We start from the raw sequence: 11,439 nt of genomic DNA on the forward strand, positions 1-11,439 counted from the left end.
TTAAACTGCTGATAACCTTCCCAAATTTTAGTTGATGTTTCTTCTTGTCATCTTCATTCATCCGTACTCCAATACTATTCATTGTAAAACAAGAAGTGGAAAAAACAAGATTTCAATCTTTGGATTTTTGATCACACTGTGCATGTTGGAATACACTTAACATACAGTTCTACGACTTTGAATGAGCATTGAGTTTAAGGTAAGGTGGGTAGAGCATCTCACTAAACATCAGAAAATGAGGCAAAGAAGACAAAAACTTATACACTGAGCATGATCGCAGATAATTGTAACAATTATGTAAGTCTATGAAACCAAGTTAAAGTATAGCATTAACTATTTAATCATTTGAGATAGAATATCATCACATATAATGTTACATTTTTAGCATTCTTGAATTATATTTTTCCAAAAGTTGCTGAAATTCCCTTCAGGTGTGTATACATGTGAAACAGGCATTGAAAAAAAAATGACTAGTTGTCAATGCTAAACGCTTTAAAGTCAGTTGTGTTTTTATTTATTATGTGCAAAGAGCTCCTCTTGATTTAGGAACTAAGTGAAATAAATATATATGTAGCAACATAGCAGTATTTCTAAAATGAAATAAGGTTTGTATAGTAATTGGGCTCAGACGCAAATGAAAGATCCTCACTTGTACTCGCCACCTGCCAAAAATGTGTTTAACTAATCCAGCTGTATATTTCACATCCATAATTACTAAATGCTTAAAATGTCTCCCAAGAATGCTTTAATAACGAGGACTTTTATGATGAAGACACAACACTATTCGTGGAACTGCCTGCTCTTTGAACCACGACACAAGCGTGAACTTTAAGAAACTTGATGAGATAAAATACCTCAAAGTCCAACTGTCTCTGCTGCCTAGAGCAATTCAACTGATCAAAACATTGATTTTTACAAAGCGAATCTGAAAAAAAATTAAGCAATATGCTGATTCAGATGAGCTCATTTATTTTAACTTTTCTTAAAATAATGTCTCCACACGAGACAGAAGTCATAAGCATGAGAAAGGCAGAGATTTAGAAATGCAGGAGATCATTATCCACAAAGGCCAAATTTGAGAACATTAAGAACTAATAATAATGATTTAAAACAGAATGTCTTAGAACAAGTAGAAGTTTTGATAACATAAGTGCTAAATAGCAGTCTTTGGGTGTACAGTGAGTTTCATTTTGTGGCAAGCAGGTTCACAAGTGATGCAGCTATTATGTGCAATGGAAATCATGCACACAGCATAACTGGATATACACAGCGTGCTAATTCAAACTTTTTAAACTCTGTATCCCCTGACAAATGGAAGTAAATGCCTACAGAGGTATAAGCTGTTCAGAGGAGATGAGAAATACTGAGGTATGTTCACTGAAACATTATGAAAATAATTGAGTCTCTGCAAAAGGTCTTAATAATCTCTAAGTATATACAAATTTATGGCCACTAATTCTTTATGAAAGTATTTAAGAATAGTGGGAGAAAAAAGTATTATGAGGCCAGGAATTAGGTTAAGACACAAGTATACTTGTTAGAGCTGGGTCACAAACTTGCCTCTGAGCTTTTTAGCAACTAAGGCAAAGTAGAAAACACAATCAGTTTTATGATGAAAAAGATTAAGATTGAATACCAACCGGTTGCTTAGAAGCGTTAACTAATTCTGGTACTCAGACTAGATAGTATTTCTCTCTCATGAGTCTCACATTGAGAGGGATGTGGAAACCCAGAATGTAATTCAGTAAGTCTTAGATAAGCAATTTCTTACTTGGATTAGTTAGTTTCTCCTTCTGACTTGGATTTTAAAAACCCTCAAATACTCTGAGTAGATAGAAACTTGTGGAATTGCAGTGATAACAGTACTTTCCCATTCATTACATTGATTTATTAAATCATGTTTCACAAAAACATTCTTGCTCATGGCAGCTGACTTGGTTGTTTCTACCCAAGAAAGAATCAAAGGCTCTTTTATCTCAGGTAGATAATATGTTTTTTTCTAGCCATTCTAAACAAAAACGGGAGTTTAAGAACCAATATGAAGGAGGGCTTCCCTGGTGGCGCAGTGGTTGAGAATCTGCCTGCCAATGCAGGGGACACGGGTTCGAGCCCTGGTCTGGGAAGATCCCACATGCCGCGGAGCGACTGGGCCCGTGAGCCACAATTACTGATCCTGCACGTCTGGAGCCTGTGCTCCGCAATAAGAGAGGCCGCAACAGTGAGAGGCCCGCGCACCGCGATGAAGAGTGGCCCCCGCTTGCCACAACTAGAGAAAGCCCTCGCACAGAAATGAAGACCCAACACAGCCATAAATAAATAAATAAATAAATTTTAAAATGGTCCACATCAAAAAAAAAATCTTTAAAAAAACAAAAAACCCAATATGAAAAGAAGTAAGATAATGATAAGGTGTGGGTTAATATTGAAGCCTCCAGCAAAGAAGATGATGGTAGGCTCTTGCCTCTCTTGGATTTAAGGTTGCATTTCTAATTACTTAGGAGTAACCCAGAATGTTCCTGCTTTACAGCCATTAATAATTCAGCCGAGGCACTGACAAAGCAGGTGTGCTTGTGCGACGCATTAAGATCAACCTGATCCCCCACCCAGAAGCCAAAGCTCAAACCAACTTGGTTGTGTACTCTTCATTATGCCACTTAACCAGTCACAACTGTGTTCTCTAGAAGGATGCCCAAATCTAGCTCTGACAATGAAAGGGAAGAGATTAGAGAAAATGATGGTTCTTAGGCAGAAAATATGTGTTATCATATAATCATACCATCTAGTTAGACCCTTAAATCTTGAGACTTGCAAAGGCTTTGAAAAGTGTTCTTCAAAAACGGTATTATTCAATATTGATCCCCTTAAGAATATAAAAGAAATGTCCCTCCAAAATAATGTTCAGTTATCTGTATATCTTCATTTGTGATTGTTGGTATGTTAAGTCTCAAAGATTGCCAGTGAGAACTTTAGTTTTATTATGGATTAAATCATCTGGTATTTATTTCCAGGTTTTGGGGCTATCATAAAAGCTAAGTACATAATAATTATAGTGTAAGTATAATCATTTAGATCTATTGTTTTTTTCAATTTCAAGACTGATACTAAACGTACAACAAGCTGAAATGCCAAAGCCATGTTAGAGGTTAAATCCAATTTATGGCCCTAACAAAATCAAAATTATTTGCAGTGATTCAAGAGGCAAGATAATGAGGAAGATTCATGGAGCTAGACAAAATATACAGGGTTCATTTTAAAAGATTGGTACAAGGTTATGAAACTGTTCTTCAGTGGCCTAAATTCATGATTTATCTATCACTTTCTCTTAGGTTTTACTCACAAACATCAACCAACAGTAATTTGACCCAAAGTAATTGATTAGGAATGAGAATATTAGTAAAAAACAAAAAAAATGGAATAACAATTCTTCTGTAACAAGAGTAAATACTATGAGTATGGCTCAAATACTGTCACTTTTCTTTGAAACAAGAATATTAGAGAAATTCAGTGAAAAACATCTACCATAAGAAGTTCTACAAACATCCTGGAATTCTAGCCTACATATAAGAGCATAGTATTTGGATATAGAGAGCATAGACTTGAGTTCTTATTCCATTTTTTATTCACCCTGTGATCCTAGGCATTTTACTTCATTTTTCTGAGCCTCCATTTTGGTACCCTTAAATGAGAATATAATATTCAACAGACAAACTTACTATGATGTTCAAATGAGGCTATATTTGGGGAATAAAAAGAGCCATATTAACTTTATTTATCAATTTGAAAATGATTTTCTTCCAGGAGGGCACAAAAATGTCATTCTCAAAAAAGTATTCAGAGCCCTAGACTCTCAGACTCGGAAGATAGAGATCAACTGGTCCTGAGGTTTTACTTTGTGTTCCTCAGTCTTAAAGTTCTAGGCTATGTCCTGGGGTCAAGTGCAGGGGCAAAGCGGAAGTGGGTTAGACAGAGCCCCCAACCTCTCCTGCCTCCACCAGAACTGCTCCCCTTTTATTGGTATTAGATATAGCACTTGTTTAGAAGATACTGTTTGAACAAGTTCTTCAGCTGTGGCTAAAAATGATTACAAAAAAACCCAGGAATCAAATCCAATTCCTACCTTGCAATACCACCATCACCTGAGAAACCTGTGATACACCCAAGGGGCCACCTCTGGTTGATGGCAAAGCCAGGGTTTAAACAAGGTCTTCTAAGTACTCCTTCAACAAGATCTGTGCCCTTCCCACCATACCAATCAATCCCCTTAAAGGTTACAAGCTGTTAGATTTGGAGTGAGAGATTTAGTACCTTGGGGTGCTTCTGACTTCCAAATGCCACTGAACTCCATTTTGGTGTGGGGTGATTGTTTCAATTAATATCTAAGGCTGAAGCTTCAGCTCCTGTTTCACTGATAGGCATTGCCATGGCAATTAAAGCTCTTCTGGCTAGATAATGAAATCCTTTTTTTAAAAAAGATTTCTGATCTCAACTTGGCATAGAACACTCTAGATAACCTATTTAATTCCAACAAAGCAGTATAAATGTTCTAAAATCAGATCAGGGCTTACAATATTTTTCAGTCAATCTACAAAAATATCATTTAGGAGTATCAAGAAAACTCTCAAGACACTAGCACAGTTTTTTAATTTTTAGGTTGGGAGTCTCTATAACTCTCTTGGAGGGATGGTAATCCTTAAGTTTGTTCATTCTGTGGTTGGCCTAGAAGTCTCTAATAAGTTTCATTGAGGGTATAAGATTACCTCATGCTTCTAAACATTTGCCAAGAAAAAGATGAGATTAGAGTAAAATAAAAACTTAGATGTTAGTATGTTAAAATCTGTACTTGTATAAAATGAGGTAGCTCACTTTTAGTCACATAGAGATTTAGAAGCTAAGAATTTTGTCACAAATCAAGCACAATTCTAAACAATTAAACTTAAAAACTTGTATTTTGACACAAAACATTTATTCATTTATACAGTTACCTATTTAAATGCATATACTCAAAAACTTCACAGAGATTTTAACAGAAGTACATGGTCATTTTCCTTAGGAACTTAAAGTTGTAAGCTCTGCTAAATCGTATTTTAGCTGAAATTCCAATACACTATGAGAAACACCTCACTAAATATTATATAAAAGGCAAGCCCCCAAAGACGCATGCTGATTTATTGTCTTACAGCATGAAGCCATCTTGTGCACCTATGATTTTGAGTCCATAAGTCCTAAAATATTCTTTTTTTACTGGACCTTCAAAATTTGATGTATTTTCAATTGGTAAAGTCTGGAGATCAGCAAAACTATAACAGCCAGTACAGAGATTGGAATATACACTTAGTGATGACAGTGGCCCACTGAAGATGTCTAAAATTATCATTTACACAACTTCCCTCAAAGGTATTTTTCTTAATTCTCTTTCCACTTATATCAAAAATGTTCCCTCATCCCTCCTAGCCATATAAAAAAATGAATGTTTCCCTAGGGCTACTTGAAGTTTACTTTAACTTCAGTGAAACAAGTCTATACTCTGCATACAAAGAAATCAAGGTTAACTGTTTCTCCATCTTTGTGACTGGTCCCTGTTATCAAAAGAGAATTGGAACTTGACCTGGATGGACAAAAGTTATAATTCATTTAGATGTGAAAGAGGTCAAATAATTCAGTACTCACAAATAAGTTTCCTTATTCTAAGCCAAGAAATGAATATATAAGGCAGGTTGCTAAAAATATGACGTTTGTTGGAGAGTACTATTTTTCACTATGGAATGACTAACAAAAAAATACCACCTACTTACATTCATCACAAAGCCTCCTACACTGCAGTAAGCTGACTTTCCTGGGCTGAGTGGTTTATTGATGAAGCAAAAAAAAAAAAACATTTTTAGAATTCTTCTAAGTGCCAACTCTCTTATTTGATTGAAATTGTAGAAGAATGTACTATGAGACTTGGTTTTAGACCTCAGCATTTTTCAATCAACCACTGTTTAAATGCCTATGCATTCTTTGGCTAGATTATCATTTCTCACCCGTGCACTTTCTTAATGACCCAGTTGTATTATTCAGGGAAGCTTTTACCTCGCCTATCTAGGGCAAGTTTCAAGCTCTTGGTAAATGGAATTTTATGTAAATGAAAGAGATGAAATTAAACAACAGTGACTGACTATATTTAATTAACTCAAACAAGTACAATTATATTTATTGAAAAGTTGTCTCATGCACCTCAGGATTAACTATGTAGTTTATAACTATATAGCTTATAGTTTTGTACCTTAATTGATAATTAAGAAAATATTCCAGAAGCATACTGTTTATGTTCTACACGTAATGGAAAAATTCCATTTTAACTTTTAACTTCTAGCTAATCATCCCATTTCCTTTAGTGGGAACAGTCCTGACAAATAAATAAATAACAGCTGGTATAATACTGCAAAAATTGTACTATACTCCTGATGTGTTTTATGTTTTTGATCTCAAAGCAAATTACAGTTATCCACAAATATACGCTTAGCATCTGAAAGCATAATTTCTTGATTGCCAAATACAAGTGAATTAAAACATATTTCAAAAGCTAAGTAAAAGAATCGCCAAAGACATATGTGTTACTTAAACATACCATTTACTCAGCCTAATATCTCTTACAAATAAACACTACAAAAAGCAAATGTATAAGTGCCAGCTCTACAAATTAGTGGCATTCTGTGTTCCAGTGCATAAGATATGTAGTTTAAAAGAGGGCAACCCCAGAGCTAAAATAAAAGCTAAAGTTATTCTTTTAAATATCAACTACTAAGAGTACTCTGTAACTCAGAGATATTCCAGGACAGAGGGTACTTTCCTTAATATCAATATTCATTAGCACTCACATTTCCAAAGCAGCCACCCATACGCTGAGTTGTTTGATGTTGTTTCTTCTTGAAAACAAACACCAGGGCAAAATCCAGAGCAAAGTTATACATTTACTCTGGAGAAAGAAACAGAGATCAAAGGGAAAAGAAAGACCAGAATTCTTTGAATGACAACTCTCTCCCTTCGACACGGATCTGTTTCATCAGGCACGTGTGTGCAGAAGATAAGATGAAACATGTTTGTCTTCATTAGCAAGTTTTATACAAATAACTATATGTTAGTTTCCCACCAGTAAATCTTTTAATATGCAGATTAAATTTAGTTTTATGATAATGACAGCAATAGCTTAACACTTAATTACTGAAGCTTACCTTCAGTTTAAAAACTTGCAAAAGGTAATACTATTTACTAAACAGCAGTTTTAAAAATCAATATCCACACATGCAGCATAGCAAAAAAGAATGTATACTCTTTGTTAAAAATCTCATAAAGAGAAAATAGTCTGGCACATAGATGAAGAATTAGCAGAATCTTCCTTTCCTAAAACCTGAGGCAAGCAGCTTCAACTAATAATGACACTAATGATCTAAAACTAAGCTAAATGGAATTCTTATAGTATTATGTACATTTATTTATCCATCAAATCCCAGTGAACACTGTTTTTCTTTTCATGTATTTAAAGCATCTCAGAAACTAAAGTACTTATGCGGATCTGTCTTAAAGTGAGCATTCTTGGAGCATCCTTGGATCACAGGAAGAAAAGCCAAAAAGCAAATAATGTCAAAAATAAGTATCCCCAGCTTTTTTCTCCCCTCTCTCCACATGAGGGACTCTTCAGCAAGAAGCCACCAGAAAATAACTTCAACTGGAATGGTCTAGAAAACCCAAGCCAGTGAATTCTGCTGATAAGAGGAAATCCAGACAAGTTTTTCCACATGTAGTGCACTCATCTCTACAAGTGTATATATTCCAGAGTTTAAGTGTTTTAAAGCCTCCTTGTTCCAGGAGTGTAGTCAAAAACATGACAACACAAATTTCATTTCCCAAACTGGAGGATCTCAATGTTTTCTAGTAAGGTTTGACTACCTTTCCTCTCTTGCCAGTTTTGACTTTCCACAGCATCATGGCCCTCACATAATTTTTCAGCACCCTCAACAGATCTTTGCCTCCGACATTCTTTCATTTCTTCCCCGTAAGTCGTTGCCAAAATGTTCCCTTACACACAAACTCTTCCAGTTTCTACTGAGTCTAGCACATTCTGGCTGTGAGAAGCCCTGAGTGAATGTAAGCTGGGATCTTCTACTAAACTGACAGAAGTTTCCACCGTGGGTTTGCTCTTTCACTGATTTAAAAAATTTAGTGATGCCAGGGTTCAGAGGGGGATAAGCTAGTAGGAAACTAATGGAATATCAGGGAAAGTGATCACCCCAAATCATTTTTCCCGTCCATTTCCCATGAGCAAAAGCTTGTCTCTGTACCATGTTCTATATTTAACAAAAAAAATAATCTGGATACTCTACTTCTGCATGAAATGTACATCACAAATGTTGTTCATGTACCTCTCTCCCAAGAGACTGCGATGCTTGGGAAAAGGCAGCAAGAGATCCTTTCAAACACAAAGGCATTGCGTCCTACCTTAGTATACGGATAATAGGAGACCTCTTTTCCAGGCCAAGGTCTACGGATGGTGACCCTGGCTGTAACACAGAAACTTACTGTTCCCCAACTTTAACTAGAGCAGCAAATATGTCTCCTCCCTATTTGCTTTTTCCAACAAACCCCGAGTCTTAAATGAAGTGGTGTCTTAGTTCTGATCAACCTCCTCCATCCCACCTTCAGCGACAGTGGGTGGCAGGGCCAATGCTCTCTGTGCCTCCTTTCTCTCGTATGCAATTTAGAGCACCAGGAGATTTGGGGCGCACGTTCCAGGAGAACTGGGCTCCTGGGTGGGCAAGCTCATGCGCTGTGGCCAGGGCAGAGAGCAAGCTGCAGACGAGAGGCGTTTGCCCTCTACAGGGGATTTCTCCAGCTCTTTCCTCTTACCGGGCAAACCCATTTTCCTGACATTTCTGGGAAAACCTCTGCTAGTGAAGTTTCCCCAGCTGGTGGGGATGCGTCTGGAAGTCCTCACCTGCAGACAGAGTCCATCTGAACTGACCTCTAGTGTAAAATAAACCCCTGAAGCAAGAGAGTAGAGGGTAGAAAATGCCTGCGGGTAAAGAAGAGTGAAGAATAAAAAGAAAGGACGCTCCCAGGCACTGCCCCCTTTCCTGTTTTCTCATTTACAGTGAGCGGGACATTTAAATGACTTTGTGGTTTGCTGAATTTTTTTAAGTTTTTTTTTTTTTTCTTTTTAATGGACACTGCAGCGGTGCTCATTGCTTTTTTAAAGCCGTGCCCACAGACAGAGGTGCATACTGTCAGCCTGAACGCTCCTGCCAGCCAACCCCTCTCGGGGGAGCCGGGGACCCGGGAGGGAGAGGGTGCCTTGAGAGGACGCAGCGGAGCGGTGGGGGCAGAGGGGGTCCCGCGCGGGTCAGGACAGCTCCTTCTCCGACACTGGGAAGGAGGCACAGAATCTCCCTGGGTACCGCTTCCCGCCCCGCTCCTTGCAGCCCAGACCCACTCTCGCCTCCCGGCCCCTCCCCACTCCCCCAGGCCCGCTCTGCGCTGGGTGCTCAGGGCAGGCACGTTCGCTGTGCTCGCGTCCCCCGGGCCAGCGGGGGAACCTCTCCAGTCCCTTCGATTGCAGCGGGTCCCCCCACTGCACACGAGTTCGCGCCCAGGGCCGTGCAACCGTGGCTGAGACCGTGTCAGTGCTCGGGGGAGAAAGGGGTCTCATGAAGAGCCGGAATGATATCGAGCCGTCGCTGCAGACGCCTCTGTACTGAGAATTTCTGAGCGGAAAGAGGCTGTCCCCGTGCCGGGCCAGGGGACAAGCAGCTCGGAGCGGGAAGAGGAGGCAAAGCGGCCGCGCAGCTCGGGCAACTTTGCTGGGCAACCAGGCGACAGCGGGCGGGGACGGTGCCGCCCGCCGCCTCCGCTTCCCGGGCGAGGTTAACGGGCACGCGGCGCTGGGTCTGGTACCCAAAGTGCTGCTGTAACTGACGAGGGGATGGCTGTTGCCGGGAGGGGCAGGCAGGGAGGGGACCCGGCCCGAGAGTGCACGCCGAACTCCAGAAAGCCGCCCCCCATCCTCGTCCTCGGCCCGAGGAGGGGCGCCCGCGCCCGGGTACACTTCACCCCAAAAGCCCACTCGCCGTCCCACGGGGCCACCAACTATTCCAGCGGCGCAAGGAAGAGGCAGAGAAAAAAGACAAGACAGGAGAGCAAGAGAGCAGGCGAGCGCCAGGAAGGAAGGAACGACGCCCGCCCCGATCATCACGTACCTTGAGCTCCTCAACGTCCAGGTTTGTTGATCTGTCCATGAAGCGAAACTAAAGGAAGTGAAGAGGAACCGGGCAAGTTGCACCAAAAAACAATCAGTCTTTTAGTTTCCAGCCTAAACTCAGCTTTATCCTCCTCCAAGCCCTGGCAGCATCTCTCAGTCTCATTCTCCGTGATCACGCCGCCTCCACCGGTTAAAAATAATAAAAATAAATAAATAATAATTATAATTCACTTTGTTTTACTTCCTCAAAGATTTAGTGACAGGTGATCTTTACCGCGGTGCAACACAGCTCCGTGGAATCAAGCGGGGGGCGCGGAGGGGGGCGGGGGAAAATCCACTCGATTTAAGATTATTTCTTCTTCTGCAATAAGCTTAGAAACCAGCGAATTGCTGCATCCCAAGAAAAAAAGCTGCTTCCCTGGACAGCATCATGCGGCAAATTTCAAGCAAATGTGTTCAAACCGAACAGAAGAGTATATGATAAGAGCCTTCCTCGGTCAGGCTTACTCTGGTAGCTAATTTAGCACACTGTGGGTCCCGAGCTTCGGCAATGATCAATTTCCGTGGCAGGATAACCAAATCCCCGAAGTCCTGCATAGACTTAAAAAATGTCTTGCAGCTACGAGGTAGTCTCTCAGTGGGGAAAAAAAGATGATCAAGTCTGAAGGGAACGTTCTCCTTTGAAGGTTATGCTAAAAGAGTTGAGAGAATAGGAGGTGGCTCCTACAGAGGAGAAAAAAGAGGAGAGGGAGAGAGAGAGAGAGAGAGAGAGAGAGAGAGAGAGAGAGAGAGAAGCCAGAGAGGAAGAGAAAAATTTTCCTCCTGCTTCGCTGCTTTACTGGACTTCACCACCAGGGGACTGACTTCACTTCTCTCTTCCCACAGCCAGCACTAAGGGGATTTCTCTCGTCTGTCAAAAAGCACCAACTCCTCTCCAGACAGATACTATGCTGCTGGGTCTTAAAGACTGTCCTCTGCCCAGAATCCACTAGGTGACGAGCCTTTTAATTCATCTCGCATGCTGCCTCATCTTGTTCCAATAGATCTGGGAGAAACATGCATGGGTGCATCATACACGTCTTCACTTTACATCACTGCTGCTTTCAGTGTCAGCGACTTTTTTTTTTAAACTTAAGACTTTGAAAGAGAGTGACAAATAGAGGAAATGTCCTGTGCTGATGCTTAGGACAAAGCAATCTTTTATT

General features: G+C 40.2%; 1 protein-coding gene across 1 annotated transcript in view; it reads right to left on the reverse strand.

Moving 5' to 3' along the window:
- Positions 1–11,022, reverse strand: part of SGCZ (sarcoglycan zeta) — a 929,817-nt gene extending 918,795 nt beyond the window's left edge. Inside the window, exon 1 of the mRNA XM_082375047.1 lies at positions 10,233–11,022. Coding sequence (XP_082231173.1) covers positions 10,233–10,271 — 39 coding nt within the window. The 5' untranslated portion in view covers positions 10,272–11,022. The remainder of the gene's footprint in view (positions 1–10,232) is intronic.
- Between the last annotated feature and the right edge of the window lie 417 nt (positions 11,023–11,439).

This window comes from Balaenoptera borealis (assembly GCF_965194805.1).
Source record: "Balaenoptera borealis genome assembly, chromosome: 21".
NCBI lineage: Eukaryota > Metazoa > Chordata > Mammalia > Artiodactyla > Balaenopteridae > Balaenoptera > Balaenoptera borealis.